General features: G+C 44.1%; 1 protein-coding gene across 3 annotated transcripts in view; it reads left to right on the forward strand.

Annotated features, from left to right (window-relative positions):
• Positions 1–3,687: 3,687 nt before the first annotated feature.
• The window catches only part of EBF1 (EBF transcription factor 1), a 376,276-nt gene continuing 355,281 nt past the window's right edge, over positions 3,688–24,682 (forward strand). For all 3 annotated transcript variants that reach the window (XM_054568111.1, XM_054568112.1, XM_054568113.1), the window contains exons 1-5: positions 3,688–4,656; positions 6,802–6,958; positions 7,515–7,578; positions 8,232–8,287; positions 18,726–18,799. In XM_054568111.1, the coding sequence (XP_054424086.1) occupies positions 4,523–4,656; positions 6,802–6,958; positions 7,515–7,578; positions 8,232–8,287; positions 18,726–18,799 (485 nt within the window). In that variant the 5' untranslated portion in view covers positions 3,688–4,522. The remainder of the gene's footprint in view (positions 4,657–6,801; positions 6,959–7,514; positions 7,579–8,231; positions 8,288–18,725; positions 18,800–24,682) is intronic.

The following is a 24,682-nucleotide window of genomic DNA, read 5'->3' on the forward strand; positions in this document are numbered from 1 at the left end:
GCACCCTTGTTCTTCATCGCTTCCACCTTTCCCTTTGCGTCCTCCTCAGCATGGAAGGAGGCGTTTCTGGCTCCTCGGCCGCCTCTGGCTGGCGGCAAAAGGAAGAGGACATTTCCTGGGATAAGCGGCCCCTTCATAAGGGAAACGGAGATGGAGGGAATTCTCTGAGCAAGAGCTCTCGAGTCTGGCCTCCTGGGGGCAGACGAGCAGAGAAGATCCCTCTTTCCCCGGGATGTCCGCCAGCCCTAGTGCGGCTGTATTTACATCGCCTCTGCTCTTTTGCAGGAAGGGTGTGTTTCCACCTGCACCCACCCCCGTTAAGTTTCCGCATGGACTGATGCCCTTCAGAAAAGGGAATTGATTTCCTTGTGCCTTAAGAAGGTTGGGACAGCCAGGAGTGAGAAGGTTTCAAAGTTTCGAGTGGAGGGTGGTAGTGGCTTGTTTCCTGGGCCTGAGCTACCTCCAGCCAGGGAGCCCTGAGGGATGGGCAGCCCTCTACTGTTTGCAGCAATAGAGAGGGAAGGGTTGAGGGAGGTTCACTTCCACCACGGAAGAAACTGAGCAGCTCATCTGGAGACTTAGCTCCAGGGGGAAATAAGCCTTTCCAATTGCTCCTTCCACATATAAACCCATTTTGCTGTATACTTTTCTTATGCACAGCCCCCGCCCTTCTTCCTCCCTAATTCTGCAGGTCTGGACAAGACCTGAACATCTGCAGATCTATCCCACCCTCCCATATGATTAGGCTGATGAGTGGGGTTGGGGATTACTGTTATAAACTACCCTAGGGTCATATCATATATATAGCAGCCTGGACAAGGCTAGCTGTCCAGTATTTCTCTTCCCTGGGGATGTGACTATACTGTAAAAACGATGAAACCAGTGTCAGCACATACTTTCTAGCGCCTCCCCCCCACACCCCGCCTGGCACGCTGTGCCTTCTGGAGGTGGTTCTAACCTTACATCAGGGATTGAAAAGTGTTGAAGGGATTTTTCCAAGTTTAAAATTGGAGTCACAAGTCCTCCCTATTCACTAGAGGAAATTCACCAAAAGCTAGGGCTCTGCCGGCCTGATGTCATCCCTCTGTCTCTTTTCTACCTTCTCTTTAGTTTCCTTCTTACTTAAACATTTATTACTGGGCAAGGAAACCAGGTTGAAAGCACAAGGACACCAGAAGAAATGCTATGGATACACTCTGCTTGATTAAAATAAAGTACATTTGCCATCCCAGGTGAGGTATCCGCTGCCCCCACACAGCCAAAGGGCATTTAGTCTTAGCAACAGATGCTTGCCCCCTTTTATTTTCCCTCCTTCTGTGGCCTGGCAGGTGTGGAGACTGCTCCCTCTTATTTAGTTCTTGGAGATGGCTGGCTCTGGGGTAGGAATGGAGCTGCTGAAAGCTTCTTTCTCTGGACCAATTTCTCTTTCGCATCAGGCAGCTTTAGGCCCCTCAACAAATACATCATTTGCAGAGGGCTACTATATGCTCCTTGACCCCTTCTCCCCCAGAAATCCATCTGTGGTGCCTCACACTGATCCTGGTCCTCAGAGTGGCTGGATCTCTCCTTTCTCTAGCACCCTCGCCACCTCCCTTTGACAGTGATCTTGTCTCCCATTGTGTATTCCCTGTCACTGGGGTATGTACCTCAGCAGCCTTGCTTGGAGTCCTGAATACTATGTACTGCAGAGTGAAATAGAGGCTCAAGCAGTTAAGGAGAGGGAGGCCTGGGTCTTATGCCAGGGCTACCTGGGACTCAGTGATAGGATGGTGGCCTCTGCTTCCTGGTCCCCTTCCCTTGAAGGATCCCCTCCGAGCATGCAGGGGAAGAGATCGGCTCTCTGGGGGCCTTTGGGCCTTGAGGTTAGGCTTCTTGCTTTGGGAAGTTTTCAGCAGGCCCAGTTTCAATTGTGCATTTAAATTCTGTAGAGATGGAGAAAGTCCAACTTCCTCTTTCTCCTCCCCACAAAGCTATAATCCTTCAATTCTGTGCACTGACATATCCCTCTTGAGCACCTACTGTGTGCCAGGAACTCTGGTAGATGCTGTGGGAATCCTGATGGATCAGACAGATCTCTTCAGGAGTGTCTTGGAAGAGATGGCATTGGTTATGGTACCACAGAGAGAAAGTGATTAGCATGTCAGTGGTTCAGATTAAATGATATGAGAGCTGGGAGGCTTTGTGAGGAAGAGAGAAAACAGTGTTTGGGGACAGTGGCCATGTACCCACAGGCCTGGAACATCATCTAGTTTGGGAATCAGGAAGTGGCTCCCACTTTGCTGCTCTGCCAAGAGTACAAAGCATAACTCTTGCCTGTCTCCATTCCATTCAACATGGGCATGTGTACTTTTCCATCAGTGACCCTATGAGCTTCCTAAATCAAAGGGCCAAGCAAGGCCAGCAGAAAGGGGACCTGGATTTCTGGCAAAGAATTTCCCCGAAGGAGTCCTTAGCAGATTTGGCTGCAGTCAGGGAGTTCCTTTGAGGGCAATGAAACAGAAGTTCACCGTGTGCTTATTAGAGGTTACAACCTGCTAAAAAATGATGGGGCACATTACCTAGAAACATCTAGCTATTTCCTTTGCCAGCCACAAGCATATATGCCAAAGGTCTGAGGAAGGAGACCATTTCTTCCTCCCTTCTTTCTTCCTTCTTTCCTCGATCTCTCTTGACACACAGCAGGGCTTAAGTTGGGGAGGGTTTCTTCAAGAATCACCCCCACCCCCAATTTTAACAAAAAGAATGAGGATGACAGAAACCCTACACCAAATAAACAACTCATCAAAATTGTTGTTGCTGCTTTGGTATTTACTCTAAGGAAAACTTCTTTGGGGGCGGGGGTGAAAGGCTGGGGATCGAATCTGTCAATTTTAAAACGCATCCTGACACGGCTCCAGGGAGGACATTCGTTCCACCATTTACGTATCTGCGGATTACTCGAGAGAAGTGAGCATTTGAGGACAGTGCCTCTAACGCCTGCGGCCTCAAGGCTAGCGTCCAAGTGAGAGCGCTTCAGAGGCCAGACTAGGGGCAGAGCCCGGTTCCCCACATCCCTCCCAGCGTGAAGGCAGTGCCCTCCGCGCGCCCCTAGCCCCGACCTCCAGCATCCATTTTCCACCCCACCACCCCCTCCTCAAAGCGAAGAGGCGGGCACCTGGGACGCGCATCCTGCTTTTTCTGCCCGGGATCTCCCGTCTCCTCCACTTTTGCCCCCGACGTCCCAGAACAGCGGAGCAGGACGTGTCATCGGCCCTGGGAAGGGGTAGCCTGTGCGCCTGGAGCCGCTCAGGGCGCGGCGCGGATGCTAAACAGACCGCAACGGCCAGGATGCGGACCCCAGCTCAAATCCTTAAGAAGAGTATCTCCCTCCCTTTCCTTCTGTTCCCCTTCTCCAGCCCGGCTCTGCCCTGCTCAGCCCCGCTGCTCCCCAGCTCAACGCAGGAGCTCAGCGATCCTTTGCTCGGCACTTTACGAGGAACTTTGGCCGGCTCCCCGGAGCCGCCGGGAGAGGGATGTTAATGAGGGAGCGTGGCCCCGCTCAGCGAGCCGGCAGGCTCCTGAGCTGCGATTGGCTGCGGCCAGGCGGAAGAATGACGTTATGCAAATGAAGGGGCGGGCCTGTGAGGAGCGGGTCCCGCCTCCTCCCTTTGGGGTTAGTGTGCCTGTGTTTAGCTCTGGGGAGAGTCAAACTGGATTCCATAGGGAAAGCCTGCAAATCACTTCTATTTTAGCAAGGAGAAAACAGAATTTCCATCCAGCAGGGTCCACCCCTCTCTTTCTCCCTCTCCTCTCCTTCTCTCTTTCTCTCTCTCTCCCTCCCCCCCTTCCTCTCTCCCTTTCTCTCCCCCCTTCCCCCCACCCCAATCTCCCTCTCTGGTGTATCTGTCTACGGCAACCAGCGTCCTCCTCATCTACACGCACTGAAGGAAAGAAACATCTTTGGTTGGGAGAGAAGGAGGAAAAAAAAGAGAGGAAAAAAACTTGCCTGGTTGTGGAAAATGACACTTGAAGTAGCAAAGCCGGCAGCGCGAGTTGAGTCTATTGTTTCTTAAATTGCCATCAGGGCTTTTTTTTTTTTCTTCCTGCTTCTTCAAGTGAAGGGTACCTCTGCAAAAGGAAACTCCAGCCCCTCCTGCCCTCCACCGGCCTGTGATCATTACAAAAAAAAAAAAAAAAAAAAAAAAGCAAAAAAAAAAAAGCAAAAAAAAAAAGCACCCAAACCAAAAATTAACCAACCAAACAACCCCCAACAGCCAAGCATACATCTCATTTTTTTTTATTTTGGTCTTTTCGTTGGATTTTCCCTTCTTTTTTTCTCTCTTTTTTTCGGGTTATCGCTCAGTTTTGAGCGACGGTTTACATTTTTTAAAAAATTTGCTTTCTAGCCCGCCTTGATCTAGCGCGAGTTCATCGTCTCGGGAAAAAAAAAAAATCTCTGGCTGGCGTTTTTCTTTCCCTTTTTTTTTTTTTTTTTAAATATTTTCAAGGGGGAGGAGATTTTCCACAAGAAAAGGTTGTTTTCATGTTTGGGATTCAGGAAAGCATCCAACGGAGTGGAAGCAGCATGAAGGAAGAGCCGCTGGGCAGCGGCATGAACGCGGTGCGGACGTGGATGCAGGGCGCCGGGGTGCTGGACGCCAACACGGCGGCGCAGAGGTGGGTACCGCTCGGGGACCGCGGCCGGGGAGGCGAGTCGCGAGCAGAGGAGCCGGGAGGCAGCGGCGGCGGCGAGCGCCGCGGGGCCTGGCCGCGCTCATCCGTCCGCCACTCCGCTCTGTTCGCCTGCGGGGCTCCGCGCTCGGCGGCCGCGCTGCCACAGTCGCCTGCGGCCGGAGGGCCGGGAGCTCCGTGCGAGGAGCCCACGCTTTGCCGGCACTTTCCCCTGCCTGGTCTGTTACTGTTTTCATTTTGTTTTAAGCCAGAAGAGGCGAGAGGCGTCTCACGAGCATGATGTTAGATAACTGTTTTTATGACTGCTCTTTCTTTTCTGGCCGGCTTTCCCCCTTCCTTCCTTCCTTCTTCTTGTCTTTATTCTTTTCTTTATTCTTTTCTTTTTTTCTTCCCTTCTTTCCCTCCTGCCTTTCCTTTCTTTCTCCTTCCTTTCTTTCCTTCGTTCTTCCTTTCCTTCCTCCTCCTTTTTTCTTCCTTCCCTTCCTATAAAACTTTCTCTTCTTCACTCCTTTCCTCCCTTCCCCTTTCTCTTCCTTTCCTTCCTTCCTTCTTTTCTTTCTTCCTCCTTCTTTCATTTCCTTTTTTCCCTTCGCTCCTTCCCTCCCTTCCTCCCTTTCTTCATTCTTTCCTCCCTCCGTTCTTTACCCCATTTTTCTCTTCTTTTCTCCCTCCATTTCACCCCAGGATCTTCTCTTATTTCTCCTATCCGGTTCTCCCTCCCTCTCTTAGCTCTCAGGTTTTCCTCAGTCCACCCCGGAGATCAGCAACTCCCAACTTTAATTCTGACATCTCCTAAAAGTCTTCCCCATCCTCTGTCTCCACGGTCCCCTTGGAGCCCCTCTTCCACTGTCAGCTTCTGGGATGCTAGACTGTATCGCCTGGAGGCACTGCCCTTGGAGATTGACCGGAGGGGAACTTTCCGGGACACCCTCACCACTTTTTCTGGGGACTCCAGGTCCCAAGTGAGAAATGGCCTCTCCTGCCCCCCCACAACGCAAACACCCAGGCCACCAGCTGGGCTTGGGGGAGTGGGAGATCTGGCGGCCCCAGGCCTTATCGGCTCAGAGAGGGCGGAAAGGGAAGAAGGAAGATGACTAATTACATCATCCTCGTTTTCTCTGGGCTGCGGACAAGTGTCCCTAACACTGTTTCCATCCCCACGGAGTATAAAGATGGGGGTGGTAGGTAGTGAGAGTGAGTTGGGCAACTGGGCTTGAAGTGAAAGTGTGTGTGTGTATGTGTGTGACACGTGTGTGTGAGACTGCGAGAGCCTGTGTTGGGCAGGTCTGGCTGTCAGTGGCCGCCGCCCTGTGCCCCTGGCGGCCCAGCCTCTAGCCCCGGGTGGGAGCGCTCAGCCCGCAGCCTTGGTCCTTACGATTTCGGAATGAGTGTGACGATTTCTGCGGAACAGCGAAAGTTTGTCAGGACAGGTCTTAACAACAACAACAACAACAACAACAACAACAACAAAACCCAAAACGCCTCAGTTCCCTTCCCCACAGCGACCACCCCTGACAGCTCCGAGTTCCACCCTTAGATCCCTTTTCTCCACATGCTTTGGGGTGGGGGGTGGTGGAGACTGTGGCTTCCCGAGGCCGGGTACCCGCGGCTGGCAGGGGCGCGTGAGGTTTCCCGGAGGACGGTTGCAGCAGTGAGAAGCTGAGCATGTTCCCCATCTCTTCTCACCAGCCCACGGAGCTGAGACGGAAGATTCAAGAGGGTAGCGGGTACCAGTTCCCATGCCCCCTCCCGCTAAGTTGTCAATGAACCGCTTTATTCCGCGAACGCGGGTTCACCTCCTCCAGGGCCACTCTTCTTTCTCCCCACGTAGCGCGCGTCAGGTCGGAGTAAATGCTTATAGCATTTTACCTCCTGCGCAAAACCCAAACAGAACTTTAGCAGCGCTTCTGCGAGTTCGGGGGGCGCGCCCTGTGCTCCGCGTGGAAGACAGGACACGCGAGAACACGCAAATCCCGTCGTCGGCTGGGCCCGGGGCGCCTGAGCCGGCATGGAGGGCGCCCACTGGGCTGGGGGCAGGGGGCGGGTAGGAGAGACGCGTGTGTACGGGGTGACGAGGGGTCGCGGGTCCGTGTCCCGCTAAGCCGTCTAACTCTAAGTCTTTGGCCGCAGCGGGGTGGGTCTGGCCCGGGCTCACTTTGAGAAGCAACCGCCTTCCAACCTGAGGAAATCCAACTTCTTCCACTTCGTCCTGGCCCTCTACGACAGACAGGGCCAGCCCGTGGAGATCGAGAGGACAGCCTTTGTGGGGTTCGTGGAGAAGGAAAAAGTAAGTGGGCACAGCCCTACTGCCCCTCGCCCCCGGCAGGGGAGCAGGCCCAGGCGCTTCGGGAGGCGCGCTTCTCCGCCAGTGCAAAGCATCCATAACACACTCCTGCGCAGGGTCCCCCCAGCCACTTCCCGTCCTGGGCGAACCCCGGCTCCTGGTCCATGAGGTTCTGCTCCAAAAAAGTTTGTGCCCCCAGAGCTGGAGAGAGTCGAGCTGGGCTCCACACTTCAGAGTCCAGGGCGCCCAGGATGAACCCGCCCTCGACCGCGCGACCAAGCGCGGCTCCTGCCTCTGCTGGCCCAGGCTCGAGCCCCCAGGGGATGGGGATCGCCTGTGTGCGCCCCACGGAATTGTCTGGAAGGGAAGAGGGAGCAGCAAGGGTCGGGTTTGGGGGGCGGCAGAGGGATCACACTTGGCCGCAATTTCTGCTGCTCTCGGGCCTGCGTGGCTGCCCGGCTAGGGGCCCAGATGGGAAAGTTGCCTCGAAGTCGGTCCACGAGCTCACGCCGACCTCTCTCCTGCGTCTCTTGTGTCTTTGCGTCCTGATGCAACCCAGGAAGCCAACAGCGAAAAGACCAATAACGGGATTCACTACCGGCTGCAGCTCCTCTACAGCAATGGTGAGGCTCCCGTCGGTCCGCGCCAGCACCCCGGGGCTCCGAGTGAGGGCAGGGGGCGCGGGGAGCGCCAGGCGGGCGAGAGCCCCAGCAAAACTCAGTCGTTGCCCACCATCCTCGGGGGATACCGGCCTCGCCTGGGTTTCGCCTGAGGCGGTTTCACCTGAGGAGCTCTTGAGTGGCCCGTGGACGGCCGTGCTGGGCCTGTGCTTACCTGGGGCCAGGTGTGGTTCATCTACCCTTGTTGGGCCGCTTCCCCCCTCCCCTTTTTAAGGCCAACTCCCTTCGCTTAGCCCAGTCTCCAGGCCTAAGGCCTCTTGGGCTTACGGGGCTAGAGAGAGCTTGCCCTTGAAGGCTCCCCGAGAGCATGGAGAGGGGGCTTCCGCAGTGGGAAGGGAGAGGAGCCAGGTGGGAGTCCAGCCCCATACCCCGTCGCGGTGCTGGAGGGGGTGCTGGCTTGCTAGGGCGCTAGGGCTAGGCCAGAGGCCCTTTTCTGGATTCTGGGGAAGGGGCGGGGACCCTGGCTGTGCTTCTCTGGGACAGCTGGAATTCCCTGAGCCTTGGAGCCCCATTCTTTGTTTGTTTATTTGTTTTCGCACAGATCCCCTCTCACTTAATTCTCCTTCGTTCCCCTATTCCCTCCCTCGTTCCCCCAGGGATAAGGACGGAGCAGGATTTCTACGTGCGCCTCATCGACTCCATGACAAAACAAGTAAGTTTCTTAATTTCGCGCCGTAGGGGTACTCTAGGGACGCAAAATTTCGGGGAGTCAAGAAGGTGGCGACTCCATAGCGAGAGGACTGGGACTCGAACTCTCAACGCCAGGGCCTACCGCCGACCGGCTCTCAGGGCAGGCTTCCAAGGGCTCATCCATACGTGCACTTGTGCGTGCCGCGTGGGGAAGATGGCTCGACGGCTCCTTCTAAGGGAAACTCAGACCTTGTGCATTAAGACTGCGGGGTGCTGAGTGGGGAGAATGTGCGCTCAACTTTCTTTGACCCTGCCGGGAAGCCTCAGGGGGCCCAGAAGGTGCCCAGGGACCCTGGTGTAGAGTGGGAGGAACTTGTGAAACTCGAGCCACCTGGGCCTCCCTTGGGAGGGCGAGGGTAGAGGGAGTGGGTGAGGGCAGAGGCAGTTTCTCCAGGAATGGAGAGATGGACTGAGAGCACAGATGATCCACTTCACAGATGTTTCAGAAGGAGGTGGTAGTTAGTGGTGGTGGTCGTGTTGGAAGAGGGAGCCACAATTGTTAAGAGGATATTTTGCAAAAATCTTCCTGCTTTTGCCTCCAAGTTTGGCAAGAAGCCAGGCAGCATGAGTGAGCTTGTGGTCTTAAAGGTACATAGACGCATTTTTCTTAAGCTCCCCAACACGCGTGAGTCAAACGGTATACATTAAGGTTGAGTTATGGCTTAAAAGATACAATTATGAGCCCAGTCAGAAAAGAGGCCTGACATTTTAATGAGGCACAGGAGTTTTGCTTTTTTTTGTTTTTTGTTTTTTTTTTAATTTTAAGAAAAAGTTTAGTTTCAGAATTAAGTAGCTGGTTAGGTAAGTTGGAGAACTTAGAAAAAAAGAAGACAGCTTTATTGGGTGGGGGGAAAGGAATCAGAACAAAGAAAAAAGTTATCCATTGTGTACCAACTACCAATTTAGTAAGATGGTTAAAACTTATTTGATTGTGATTTAAAAATATTCCTTTTAAAATAAGGGAGGCGATCTTTCATTGATAGTTGGAAGGCTTGGAAGGTTTGGAAGGCTTCAAATTAGGGAATACACACATAATTAAAATTTGTTTTTAGGTGAGTCATGGCTTAAATATGTTGCAGAAAATGTACATCATTAAGCCGTTGGAAGTTTTAAAATCTATCAGTAAGAATAAATTTAATAACAGCTAATTTTGATTATTACTCTTATATTTCATTGTGAACCAAGTAGAAAAATGAGGGTATGAAATGTATTTTTAAAATAATAAGTATCTGTTGAAATCTATTTCAAGTATTTGCCTAAAAATTTGACTTTCTTAAAGGTCTGTTTATTTCTAGTTGATTATTCAGAGTAAATCCCCATTTATACTTTTAGTTTTTTTTTCTTTAAGTGGTTTTGATTATTATATAGGATAATTCCTTTTCAATTGGACATGTATTTTGTTAAAATTTTTTTTTCCTGCCAAGCAGAAATACAAAGGCCAGATTTCAGTAACTTTTTTTTTTTTTAACGATATCAAAACAAAAATGTCTTAAGTAGAGTTTTGTTTTTAAAAATTGTCTTTGATAACCCTGGATATCCTTTCCTGCCAGTCTCATCACAGCAAAGAAAAGATGGGAGGGAGAGGGCGAAAGTATGCACTTTAATGCATATTCCATATGTATTTATTAGAATTTACTTTTTGAAAGATAAAACATCCCCACAAACCAGTATATAAGGCCTGTCTGCTTGTGCAACATTGACCACTTAAATACTAAATTACAGGTAGCACTATGAAAGAAACAATTGTAAAGATAACAAAATTAGGACACGTTTTAAGTGATTAACTCCTCTCAAAACTTTTATTTTAGACCCCTTACACAAAAAGTGCCAACAAAAATTGATTTTTCCCATTGTGAATTGAACTGACTTTACACACTTTTATATGGTGGGAGAATAATCTTTTATATTTTTATAAAGCATTTTTATGACTTTTATAAAGCAATACATCAAATATCATTTTACTAACAAAGTCATAGAGATTAAGAAAAACTACAGCTTAAGGCCCTCTTTGACCTCTTGGTATCATAAACTCTACCAGCTGTGTATATATGGGCTGGGTGGGGGGTAGGGGGACTAGAACAGGTACAGTTTATTTTTAATAATAGCAGGTATGAGAGTCATTTGCCATAATGTGACATCTCACTGGAAGTTACGATTATAAATGTATGCAATTCTATATTTTGGTGGGGAGTGACCTGAAAAAAGGTTTAAAAGAGTCTCCGAATTTAGCCTAAAAAATATCAAGAGATTTTTTTGAGTCCTACCTGTTTGCTTTCAGAATAATTGTCTAATGCCTTCTGTGCAGCTTTCACTTTGAAAGGCAGTCCCTGCCCATTCTCCGGTTGCGTGTTCGTTGATTGTGTGCTGTAAGAGTTTGGGAAGTAGGTTAGCCTCTTGTGTACACAGTTAATACAATAGTCTTTAAAAAGCACATCAGTTTGAAGAAGCATAACTTTCCTTAGCTGTGACATAATTATTACATTTTAGCCTTGATGAGTAAAACAGTGGATTCTCATTTAGCTTGAATTATTTTATGATAATTAACTACCACGTCTGATTAAAAACTTCTTAAATTTTTGATTTTAGTTAAATGTGCAGTGACCCCTTCAATCAGAAGTAAGGCTTGATGTAAGCTGACTAATTAAATGCTTACAGTCTCCCCCAACCCCCATGAAATTCTTCTAGATAGACTCAGAATTTTGATACTTAGAATGCAGACTGGAATAATTTTAGTGATGTGATGAGTTCTAATAACATCATAAATTTTGAAGGGAATATGAAGCTACAGTTCAAGTCTTCTCTTAGCTGCTTTTTTTATAGGAACGTTTTTCAGCTCAGAGATGCAGCTTTATGTGTGTGATGCCCCATCTTCGACTCACAAGATGGGGTTAAAACTCAAAGGGAATCTTTGGCAAGCTGTGTACAAAATCCAAGACTAGCTGTGTAGTCCATATTCTCATAGAATGTTTCTGATCTTGGGTGGAGTTAGAATCATTGAGATCAAACAAATGTACTCACCCAAGATGTATTGATATGACACAGTATTTCACACCTTTTCAAAGTGTCTCATTACACTATTTTGGGTAATGACTCTTAACTTTAGACGCTACCAAAAAGATGAAGCTACATGAGGAATGAATGTATAAGGATATGACCCCCCTAATCCCTCCACCTCTCTTATAAAACACAAAGGATATGATGATATTTTGAAAATTCATCCACCAACTAGAAAATAAGAGGCTTGCTTTTGGGAAGCGTTGTTCAAAACCAAGTTTAGCTGGACTAAAAATAGGTTGTTTTTGTGTCATTGCTGTTTTTGGTATTCCATTAGTGAGTGTGCAAAAAGGCCTGTAGGATCCAGAAGTTTATGGCTGTTGCATCCAGAAACCGTATCTATTGCAGAAGCTCAAATGAACACGGTGGGGGAGGTCGGAGGTTTAATGTGCCTCTTTTCAGATTTTCATGTAGCATTTGAAATATGATTACCTTCTGTGATTGCTTCACTGAGTTATTTATCTTTAAATAGCCCTTAGCCTTCCTTCCCTCCCAACATCTTGCTTTAAAAAAGTGACATTTTTATAATTTGAAGAAAGTTAGCAAATTCCATAAAGTTATCAAAAACAGAGTATTCCTTGCCCCCAAACAAATGCTCCCCCCCCACTTTGGAAGGGGGAGATAATGGCTACATAATCCCTGAATGTATATGGATTGGAAGGCAGGTGAAATGGTGAGGGACTCTAAAAGGTCCTAGCACAGTGGGAGGCTCAAGGCACAATAATCATAAATGCTGTCATATTTCTCTTCCCAACTAATCTTTGTATATTTGTTTTGATGTTCCCGGTACTTTAAGTTATTGATGCAAGTGCATTTTTCCCTATTGATTGTTTCATTATATCCTGCCACAGCTACGTAGATTTGATTAACAACCCTTTCAGTTCATGGCTCTTCATTGGTAGATAAACACATTTTTAGTATATCAATAAGTTCCAAAGGAATTCACTAGGCTAGCAGAGATGTTCTTTTATATATTTAGGGAAAGAAAGAAAAAAGGACAGGGCAAGATTATAGTCAGGAGCCATATTTCAGCAGCTTTCTCTCTCCTTTGGTAACGTCAAAAATGCAGGTGATTTAAATTTCCTTGCACATAGAGGAATGAAGAAGTTTGGAATTTTTATGCATGATCAGGACCTGTGTTTGGGAAAATGTAAACTCATCACAGTGGAAAATGTGTTGTTTGGAGTCTGGGGGTGAAAACAAAGCTGATGGTTTTGGAGAGATTGCCGGAGCCAGATGGCCTAGTACTTCCCCAGTCTGGCGGTCCAACTGCTCCCTCCTGGATAATATACAGCCATTTGTTCGGGGATATTTACGCTAGAGCTGTTTCCATGTGAATGTTTGAACAGCATTAAAAACGAACATATTAGTAGTGATGCATTTATCGAACTTGTATGACTACACCAATAGATTGTTCTTACGCCTTTACTTATATTGCTGAGAGGCAGGGAAGAGGAGGGTCTGGAGGTTGATGAATTGTTTAAATAGTTGTTGAACAAGGATAATTTGGTCTTAGTGAGTAATTAGAATATGTAAACACTTGGAATCAAACTAATGGAAATGATGGTAGCACCTACCTCGAAGCTCTGTTGTGAGAATTATATGAACTCATACATGTGAAGTGCTTAGAATAGTGATGGGCACACATTAAGTGCTTAATAAATTAGCTGCTTTTATTATTTTATTATTATTATTAATATTGTCTCATTGGGTTGACAGAGCCAGTGGAATCTCCTCATATAGATGTAAATGCAGTTAACATATGAGTGAAATATCTTTTATTACCCCTAGAAAAGGAAATATAATATGGGGTTGTTAGAATGATTCAGTTTTTATCTTGGCGTTTGAATAATATAAGGGATTTTATTTCTTTGAGACATAAAAGATGCATTCTAAAGCTAACTGCTTTTGGTACACATTCTCTTTTCATGGGCTGTGATGTAACCGAACAGCATACTGAATATGATATCATTCCTTTGCAACTTTCCTAAGTCAGTCCTGAAAACGGCCTGCTTAGCTGCTGAAATTACATCTTTGTAATTTGTTCAACAGTAGCCAAACTGCTAATTGAAGCAAAATAATTTTTTAATTTTATCCCACTATTAATGTTGAATTGCTGTTTGACACAATTATTTATGAAATGTCAGATTTGTAGTGTTTTCTTTGGCATAGGTTAATTTCTATCTAGGGCTCCTTCAACCTTCTGGAAATTTCTAGGATTACATTAGCTAGCACTTTTTTTTTTTTTTAATGACAAGCAGTGTAACTTGGTGGTCAAAGGTAATGATTAATCACAGTATGTTGATATTGTAGATGTTCGAATTATTTTTTGATTAGTTTCAATTCTTGGTAATTTGCTATGAAAGACTTGTTGACAATTTGTATTTAGAGGATACTTTATTTCTGGTTGAAGGAGGTACATTCATGAACTGATTTTTTTTTTTTTTTTAAGTGAATTGATTCTTTAAGGTAGCACATTAGATTTGGCCTTTTATTTTGTATGTGGAAAAAGAGTCACATATTTTTGAGGTTACTCTTTTGGTTTAAGTGGAAAATTAGGAATTTTTGGTAATTAGAGATCTTCCTTCCTTCCTTCCTTCTTCCCTGCCACCCACCGTCTCTTTCCCTCTTCTTTTTTGTCTTTCTCCCTCTCCCTCTTTCTTTTTGTTGTTCTAAATTAATGATGGCAAATCTCCTATTGTTTGATTGTGAACCAAAAAGGCTAATACAAACATTTTGCTTCTAAAAACCCTTCTCCATTTTGATGAACCAAAGTTAAAATATTCTCTTTACCTTCTTTCTTTGGGCATGGAACACAAAGAGTTAAAACTATTAGAAAAGTAAACAAAGAAAGCCATGCTTAATTCTCTGTGTTTCCTTTGGCATCCTATTGAAGTGTGATCCTGGTGTATGTTCACCGTGTATTTTTTGTTTTACTGTGTGGTCTTTATCCACAGTAAGTTTCAATTAACTTTTAAAACCCAGTGATATTTTAGAAAAGCAGGGATGAACCACACTTCACAAGATGCCTTCTAACATTGTGGCAACCAAGGAAGATTTTTACTATTGATTGATTTATATCGTTTTAAAGATGTGGTAGGTTAATTTGTAATTGGGCATTTGAAGTTTGATGGTGTTTTATCCTCTCACACTATACCTTCTGCATTGCTGCATAAGGATGTACAAGTTTAATGATTCCTATTTTCTTTTTTTGTTAATTATAAAACATTCTGGAAAAAACCTCAATCTGAATGTTAATCTAGTTTAAAAATAATTGCATATTTTCTTTCTGCTTAATAGAGGAGGACATTAAAAAAGGGAGTTTTGCATATCAGAAAAATAAATTTCCAGTTATGTCAAGTTTTGACAACTTGTTTGTCAATTTCACCAGGTTTTTGAAGTTGAGGTGAAGTTAACTCTGTTTATTCTTTTACCTTGTGTCCCCCCCAACCCAACATGCATTCCTGCCACTTTAAGGCATTTATTTGCCATTGGCAGGAGTAATGTAAACATTGTTTTCTATCTGATATTGTGTTTTTTCTTAGCCTAAAACTTCAACTTGCTTTACCATCAGTTCACTTATTTAAACAACGTATTTTCTATGCCTCCTCTTCCCCTCCTGCCCATCTCTGTAACAGTCCTCCCATCCTTGCTCCTGATAAACACATTGATTTATTTAAACCATTGTTGTCTTTGTCGCTCTCAGAGCAGACTACCTTCCTTGCAGGGAGCAGACGCATGATTTACTATGGAGGATGAAAATAAGCCTTCTTCTTGGTGTTCCATTGTTTGGGCCCTAAACCAGCTGTCTATTAAAATGGTTTCACTTAAAGTAGTCAATGCTGTTTATATGCTTCTGTGATCTCCCAGCTGATCCAGCCTCAGTGAGCTTTGCTCACACCCTACAGAGGCACATATTTAAATTAGGAAGAAAAGCAGAAACTTTCTTCTTAAGTTGGTGTTCAAGGATCCCTTTCCTTTTAGGCTTAAAGTCTGGGTTTGCTGAACTGTGAACCAGTCTTGGCATGTGTACTAAGTGTAGGAAATGGTAGAGAGTTGATGTGTGGCTCTCAGTTCTATGTGTAAGCTGGAGGGTGAACTTGGTGGTATTTTTAAAAGTCTTACTATTGACACTCTGCATTAGAGGTATTCATCAGAATGAATTTATTGTGTTTACCTATACTGGATCTCATTAGACTCCTGACCCATACCTTTTACTTGATATTGTGTGTGTGTGTTTTAATAAGCCTTTTTAGTAACAAAAACTGCTTTAGGTGAGGTTGAAGGTGAATCTGTCTTTGACTGAGTTCCATTCCATAGCTAACCCTGTTACACCAAGGCTCCAGTTTACTCTATTCAAAGGATTTTAGTGTTACTCATAGGACAGTGAAAAGCCTCCCTATTTCATTTGCTTTTATTTCAGAACTCACAGAAGCAGCAAGTACCTCTTTCTCTGCATTTAGGTGCTAAAAAATATTGTTCTGTTGAGGCCCCAAGGAAAGGGACAGCAGAGCCTTCATGCTTCATTTCTCCCCAGAGTTCTTAACTATTTCTGAGCAAATCCAAACTCATGCTTTCATTTTTCTATGCTTGACTTAGAGAAAGATTCTCCATTTTGACTCTGCTGCCAGAGGCGAAGTGGCCGTTTGGCATTTGGTAGAGAGATGTATTACGGAGGCCCTGGGCCTTCAGCAAATGATGTTCTGCCACCACAGATAAACACATGGGATTCCTGAGAGTTCATGGATTATTGACTGTTTGCGGTGTCCTGTGCATTTTTGCAGCATATCTTTAATTGAATATTATCATGGGCCCACTCATTTTAATGGAATTGGCAGCCTCGGTAAAAATAATACATGTCATCTAGAAATAATCAAAACAAGGTCTGATGTAACTGATACTCTCTCTTTCCCAAAAGAACCAAACTTTAAAAAAAAAAAACAAACCAAAAAAAACACAAAAAACAAAAACCAGGAGGGAAAATCCGCACCAATACCTGTGAATTCATTGTATTTACCAAGTTACATATATTAGTTAGCAGGACAAAAAACTAAACTAAAGTTGAAACAGTTTATCAGGGATATTAAGAGAATATACGAAACACAGTGATAATAGGATTTTACAGAAATGAGTGATTAGAATTTTTTAGCACTGTGTATGAGATCTAATCAGTTATTTACAGCATTGCTTTGGTTTTCCAGCAGGGATTGCAGTAAATATAGCAGGCAGATACAATTTTTTGGTTTTCAAAATGTTTTCAACTCACTTAATGCATTTTTATTCAATAAGACAAATTCTTGGGTATTTCAAAAGTTGTGTTTTTTTTTTTGCCCCTTAAGTAATCTGGGAGAGAATCATCAATGCGTGCCATAACTAGATGATGAAAATTCAAGGGATAATGTAATATTAACATAATCTAGGTGGTCTCCCCAAAAGATAGTTATGAAGTATGTAAGTGTGGAAGTCTGGCTGACGATCTCTGGTGGACAAAACAGGCACCACCTTAACCAAATGGTCAGCGTTTACTGCCAGGAGTAGAACTAGTCGACAGTGAGATTTGATACTCTGAGAACTCAGCACCACATCTGTGGTATTCTGGCCTTGAGTTGTGTAACTTTAGGTCTGAGGAAACATCAGACAAACCAAAATTGAGGATGTTCTACAAAAGAACTGGCCTGTGTTCTTCAACGATGTCAATGTCATGAAATACAAAGACTCAGGAATATTCTATATTAGAGACATAACAACTGAGTGCAATAATTCGTATTGGATTTTTTTTTTTTTTTGTCGTAAGGATGTTGTTGGGTAATTGGTGAATCTCAATAAGGTCTGTAGATTAGATTATTGCGTTGTATCACCGCTAATTTTCTGATTCAGATAATCATTCTGTGGTTATGTAAGAGAATTCCTTGTTTTAAGGAAATACATGTTGAAGTATTTAGGGCATGCCTGTAATTTACTAGTAAATGGTTCAGAAAAAAATAGAAAAGTAAAAAGCAAATTTAATAAAATGTAAACATTGCAGGAGCCTGGGTAAAGAGTATGTTGGACTTCTTACATTCCTGCGACTTTTCTGTAAGTTTAAAATTATGTCAAAGTAAAACCTTAAAATAATAGGCTAACCATAAAAAATCATTCTGATGGGCCAATGGTAGGGAAGTGTTTCCTTTTTATACAGGTACTTTTTGTCATATTTTAATATGTTGCTGTTTTTGTTTTGTAATGGAGTTAGATGTCTTCAGCAGAGCATGGTGAAGGGCCTCCACACACGGTATCTTAAGCTTTCCCCATGACTTACAGGTTCTAAAAATCCCAGATTCATAAACAAAACATATTAGAGCCAACCACAAGTTACTGTAGCATCTGTACGCACTACATAAGGATAGTCTCTGGTTAATTTAAGTAGTTTTATCACCAAGCAGTTGAGGGTTATGTGAATGTGTGAAAGTAATTTTATTAACAATTTGAAGCTGTGTTGTATTAGTATTATGCAGTGTTAAGTTAGTTAAAACGTATCCCAATGCAGAGTACTGCTCTACCAATAGCGGGGAGTTTTCTCTTTGGCTCGGGTATTAGCATGTAGAACTTGCAGGACGCTGAGGTCTCCGGAAAACTTCCTAGTGATCTTAAACAAAATGTTTGTACACATATTACTAAAAACAGACAGAAACATCTTGGCTGGTGAGGTGGTTTGGATCTCCACATTTTGAGAGTCAGATGTAATTCTTCCTAGCTCAGGGAGATGACTGTATGCTTAGGCCCACGCATATGCTGGCGAGCATTACAGTTCGGGTGGGTGTACACACCCTGGAGAGCATATGCTTCCAGCCTGTTGGTGGGAAGAAGGCTTTTCGCTGATTGATGAATCATCTCAGAGGAGACAGTGAGTGAACAGACTCACTGATCATACCGCCACTTGTTTCCTACTGCTCATCTCTAGATCCTACATGTTGAAGTTGAAAGTAGTAAAATGAGGTGGCAAATACGTAGAAATCCATATACTTTTCCATATTTTAAATCAATAGTACCTCTATGTGATAATCCTGCAGGGTTTTCCTCTCATCATTGATGAGATTTATTTTTATTCTGAGTTGAAAGGACGAACACCCATGTCACACATCAATGAAATGATGTGTGTCATACGAGGGGGTGGACAGGCCAGAGAGGAACATACCCCTTCCACTTATATTGGGTTGATCCTTAACAAAGTATCAGCACAGGAGGCTTTAAGCTCCTGAAAGCTAATTGGCCCGCAGCAGTGGTGAAGTGGTCAAGAACTCAATTTTGATAGTTTGTTCTCTGCTACTTGATTCCATTCTTAACTCCAATCCTGCCTTTGTTTACAGGCCATAGTGTACGAAGGCCAAGACAAGAACCCAGAAATGTGCCGAGTCTTGCTCACACATGAGATCATGTGCAGGTAAGAAATACCTTGTTCTCTCCCTTTAATTAGCAAAGAGAAGACAAATTTGTATTGCAAATCTAGGTGAACTCTGATTTATTTTGGGGGTACACATTTATCTTCTATCAGACAATCTAAAAAGAACCGTTAGACGTGAGTATTTTGTATTAAATTGTCAGACATCAGAGTGGTTCTCAATTATTTATTAGATTTCATCCTGTAAGACATACATTTCCATTTTGATATCACACTGTTAATGGGCACAAAGCAGAACCCTCCCCTTCTTCCTTTCAGTCGAATAAAATACAATATAACCTTTTTAGTGTTAATATATGCACTCAACCGCATTGCTAGTAAAATGAGTAAGAGTTCTATTGATGTCAGCAGAAGACTCCGTTTGCTAAGACTTAAGGTATAGTTCCCCTTTTTAATTCTCCCACTTAATATATGACATTCATACATGGGCAGCTTTTCTCTTTAAATTGAGTGTGGATTTTCCTTTATTTCCCCCCTTGACTGATCTCTTAATCTTAGTTACCACGTATATAACCATGACAATGTAACTAATATTTCTCAGGGGTAGTGAGCTTTTGGAAGGACAGCAAAGATGAGTCCCTGAAAGGTATAAAAATTCATGTCATCCACAAATGAGTGTCTTTATTTTTGCCTGATATCAGACTGAAGCTACCTTTGAAAACAGGCATGTGGCATGTGGACCACATTCAGTTCCGTGGTCTCACCCAGTCCTCTACATGTGGGAGAGTAAACCAAAGAGCACCTTTGAACTTGCAGTTTAGAATTCTTACTCTTTATAACACTGGTGCCTTGCTCCTGATATATTCTGAGTATTTGAATAAAGCATGACGATGCCACTGTGCCTCAGAGAAAGGCCACTAATTGCTTTGTTAGCCATGCAGGCTCTCCCTGGCACAAAGCATGCCTGGCTCCTGACTATGAAGCCCTAACCAATGTGGTTAGGACTTCAGTGTGAGTGGGTTCTATTTGCTGCTCATGGACCTGTGGGGAAATCAGACTTAAAAGTCTACAGGTGGAAATAAATTAGAACGGGCTTAATGTGTTTCCTTATTGAAATCCCAAACATTAACTTCTTTATCTAGAATTACGTATGCATCTAAAAATTTCCTTTTGAAAATAACCGTGCTTCTAATATATTATTCCAAAATATACAGGAGCTTCACAACTTTTTGCTTCAGTGATTTGTAAAACTTGTTAATTACTCCAAAAACGGTTTGCTTTTCTCTTAACTTTAAAGCAGTAGCAAAATTCCAAAATATGGTCATAGAGTTCTTAGAAGATAATTATGAGGCAAAAATTAGTGTTATGCTGTATACAATCATACAATTACAGCTGAATTTGCACTTTCTAGAATTAAAAGAGTAAAAATATTTTGAAAAGCATTAAAAATGACATCCTTTGTATTACTATTTTCCAGACTATTTTAGATTCCCACAATTAGCATGTCATTAGAATGAATTTGCAATGTTCTATTACATGTGATTCTAGCAAAATAGGAGACAGGAAGATGGATCTCAACCAACAGGCCAACTAATATCTATATATTATAGATTTGCATCTCATATCTGTACATGTTTGGACTCTGCTAGAAATAATTCTGTTCTTGAAATCCTTAAAGATATATTATGCCTTTCACACACAAGCCTACCCTCTATTAATGCAGTTTATATTTTTCTTGTTCTTAAAATTCATTGGTCCAAAGTACTTTATTATGCTGGTTGCTGTGCTTTACTGCTGATGTTCTTTCTATTTTTCAGAAACATAAAAATAGCAAAAAATAAAATTCTCAAGCCACTGAAGGCAAATGATGCTGTTTGTACTGCGTGGCTGAAAGGGAAAAGCCATATTCAAAATGTCATCCTGTTAATGTTACAGATTACGAGTTTCCTGGCTGCCTATAGATGTGTAAGGGGTACTGTTTGTTTACCAGGCCGCCATGACCCTATTACACAACCTGTCATCTATTGTGTGGCTAACAGTCTTTTAAATTGCAAATCTGATGCTCTTTAGGGGGCTTTAGGAAAAAAAAAATCTCACTTTCCACATCATCCTATTTCTCTTGATTTCTTGCCTGTTGTAAGTGGAAGTTGGGATGTGCTGAATTTGCACCAGGGGTGCAAATGCAGGCTCAATTATAAGCATAAAATTAGAGTCTGTTCACCATTAATCAGCCTGGCTAATTGCTATGCACCACCATTAGCCATATGGTGTGAAAGACAGCTTGCTCTCCCCAAGATGAAATTTCTTCATTGCAGACATGAAATAGTGAGGGCCCTGGATTTTAAAATAGCATGTTTTAGATATTTAATTTCTAAACAACTTTCCGCTGTGCTTTCTATCAAGGCTAACAGCACAATAAAACTTTGCGTTTATGTCACAAAAGCTGTATATTTATGGTACGTTGGAGTGATAGTAAAGGAGACACAGAATTTACATCGACAGGAAAGGGCTTGGGATGATTCTGGCTTTTTTTGCAGGGAAAGGAGAAAAAGGAAAGAAAGAAAGAAAAGGAAAGGAGAAAGTTGTGTCTCAGGTGGTTGCAAATATAAGAAATCCTTTTTGGTCTGTTTTGGTCTGAGGATAACCCCACGGCATGAGCTGACTCAAGGACTTGGATTATAATTGTTGCCAGTCTTTGAGACTCCTGTGACTTAATGGCATAGAGCTCTTTCTGTGGAATTCTGGGAGAGTGCCTACATTTTTGGTAAATTGGAATGTATCATTACATTTTGCTAATACCTGTTGGTTAAGGTCTTAAAATAATATGGCCCCGTGAAGGATTTATTTATTTATGTAGTTTTTTTAAAGCTGAAGTCCATAAGGGATTTGATTTTAAGTGCATAAAAACTCTGGGTCTACAGCCTGTCTTACTTGCTGGACTAAGAGCTTACAGGCAGGGAAGTTACTCAGTTTCCCTCTGTACCTCAAGTGTTCCATGCGTGAAAGCGGGGAAACTGCCTATTGTCTCATAAGCAGTTGTTAAGATTAAATACTCTAACCCCCACACATGCTTATCGTAGTGCCTGACACACAGAAAGTGCTGAATGTCTATTGTTATTATTTGTAGAAGTAGCAGTAGAGTTAGTAGTAATATTACTATTAATAGAAGCAGAAGTAGTAGAAGCCATAGCAGTAATACCCAGTGTTTAGCTAGGTAGCTGGCACATAGTTGTTCAGAGTGACAGGCTGATGAGAGAACATCGAGAGGAAGTGAAGTGTCTGCAAAATCATTTACGTACTCTGTCCATTCTAGGTGTGGTGCTTAAGGATGTTTTCATTCATTCTTCTGGCACCTCCCATGTGCAGAGCACTGTGGGGAGCTGAGCTAAGAAGGACTGAGTCCTGCAGTGGGAGAGCTGAGAGGAGAGATGAGATGAGACTTGCGGGCAGATAACTGGACGGCACTGCAGAAAGGGTCCACTGTGAGATAGCTGAGGCCAAGGACGGTGGCTGTTCAGAGATGGCAGGACATCCTTGCAGGCAGGTAGTCGCCGCAGGAATGGGCAGGAGGCTGAGACAGGATAGGGGTTTTAGAGGATGCATGAGGTGTCTGGGCCCATGCGTTGGTGGCCCAGGTAGGGTTTCTCTGTGGAAAGGTCTCTAGGGGGTTGGGCCTGTGGCGGGGGGCTGAGAAGAGAGTCAGGGCGAAAACTCACCAACTACAGAGGTCTCTTCCCAAAGGTGAGGCTTGAAGCTATGGGCTTACACGGGATCAACAAGGGTGGGAGAGGAGAGAGAGAAGAGTCTTAGGATACATTTCTTGGGGAATGATCACATGTAGCAAGGAGGGAGGCTGTGCTCGAGAATGAGAGCATAGAGGGCATAGAAATAAGAGGAGGGTGTTCCAAAGATGGAGAGCACCCCTGTACGTGCTAGGGAGCTCCAGATGGAAGGCTGAGAAAAGCTGCGAAAAGCCCCTGGGGGCGAAGCCAGTCTTTATGGGGGCAGCAAGAAGCGATGGATACCCTGGCGTGGAGAAAGTTGGACAGCAAAGAAATTCACTCAAAAAAAAAAAAAAGGAGCAAGTCATTATTTTTTTAAAGAGACTGGGAAAACTTGACAATGTATGTAAACTGAGGGAAAGAATGAACTTACCCTACGACTATTAATCAGGCTCTTCAGATAATTCCTCTCTCTCATTCTCCAGTCACTTTGGTTTGATAGGTAAGATATTTTACTTTTTCCTGTAAAGCATAGCGAATAATAAGATGTTTTCCTCCAGCTGGGAGAGCCTATGCTTATGGGAAGAAGTTGCATGTCCCTAAGATGAGGATGTGTGGGTCTCCTGACTAGGAAACATCTAACTGTTTCTTGCTCTGATTTATGGAGCTGCGTGTCAGCCCCCTGGAGATACACCGCCTGTGTCAAGCTGCTAAGGAAGGGACTCATAAGTTTGCCTTTCCCTGGGTGTGCGGAATTGTCCAGGCGATGCACGAGCTGCTGGGGCAAGGGCTGCTGTTCTGAGTACTCGATGGACTTTTCAGCCCCAGGGGCTGGGTGCCCACTTCTGTGATGGGCCACAATGCTCTCCTTCGGGTTGTAGGTAGAGGAGGGACATGAAATAGTGGGAGTCCTGCCCTGTGACAAAGCAAGTTAGGACTCTAAGCCCCTGACAGATACCTGCTCTAGGGAGCTAGTACCAGGTCTGTGCCTGGCACAGTGCCTGACACACAAGTAGGAGCCTAAGAAACACTTTTTTGAATAGATGAAGACCCATCAATCACACAGTAGTGAGGGCATAATTATCACTGTGAGTTCCTTCATTACCACCGTAACTTTTCCTTCGAAATGCTTTCGCATCTGTTGCCCCATGTACTGTATTATTTCATTCTGAGCCCTCTCCTGCCTCAGACATCAGTGAATCTGGCCCCCCTGCCCCCCGCAGCTGTTCCTTCTTGGTTAAGGCCCGCCTTGTGTAAGGTGGAGGTTGGTACCCACCATTCTGGTTCCTTCTGCGTTCGCAGACGAAACTAGGGGAAGTTCCGCTCAGCAAGGAGGACTGTTGTAGTCAGGAAACACTGTCATGGGAAAAAGGACAGGCCTTTGCTCTGCCTGGTGCTGGGGTTAGAACTAGGGAGCGACCGGGGCACAGAGGTCAGCTCAGGATAAGGGAAGACCTTCCTCCCACAGAAAGTTGATTTTAAAATTTTCAATAAGAAAGTCATAATGCAGTACAAAGTAAAGGTCTGAAGACTGTATTTCAATAAAATATATACTCTCCGTTCTTCCCCATTCTTATTCCACTCCTACAGGTTATGGCTTTGAAATTTCTATTCATTCATTTGAAAAATATTTTCTGAGTTCCTACAGTATGCCAGGTTCTGTTCTAGTTGCTGGGGATATAGAGGTGGAAAAAAGATCCAGATCCTGTCCTCATGGGGTTTATATTCTAGCGTAAGTCAGACAATAAAGACAACCAATAGATGTAAAATACAATGCCGTGAGTGCTGGGAAGAAAGGGAAGCAGAATCGGAGGCCAGAGAGGTCCGGGGTAGTCGGGGAGGGCCTTTCTAAGGCAGTGACTCTGTGCAGAGGCTTGAGGGAAGTGAGGGTGTGAAACATGCTTGGGACAAATCTCTTTCTCCCTCCCTCTCACATTTTTCTTCCAGAAGTAGGACCATACCATACATGCTGTTTTGCAACTTGGTTTTCTTTTTTTTCCCTTTTTTTAAAAATTGTAGCACATTTACTTATTTGTTTATTTAAATTAATTAATTTTTCCAAGTACATTTGTCTCCATTTTCCCCCCACCACTTTCCCCCGCCCCCTCCTCCCTCTCCCTCCCTCAGTCCTTCCCCACTTTGGGTTTGTCCATGAGTCCTTGCTATATGTTCCTTGACTTGCCCCTTCCCTTCCTTTTCCCCC

This window comes from Pteronotus mesoamericanus, unplaced genomic scaffold (assembly GCF_021234165.1).
Source record: "Pteronotus mesoamericanus isolate MK-2021 breed Mesoamerican mustached bat unplaced genomic scaffold, CSHL_Meso_final contig_2, whole genome shotgun sequence".
Taxonomy (NCBI): Eukaryota; Metazoa; Chordata; class Mammalia; order Chiroptera; family Mormoopidae; genus Pteronotus; species Pteronotus mesoamericanus.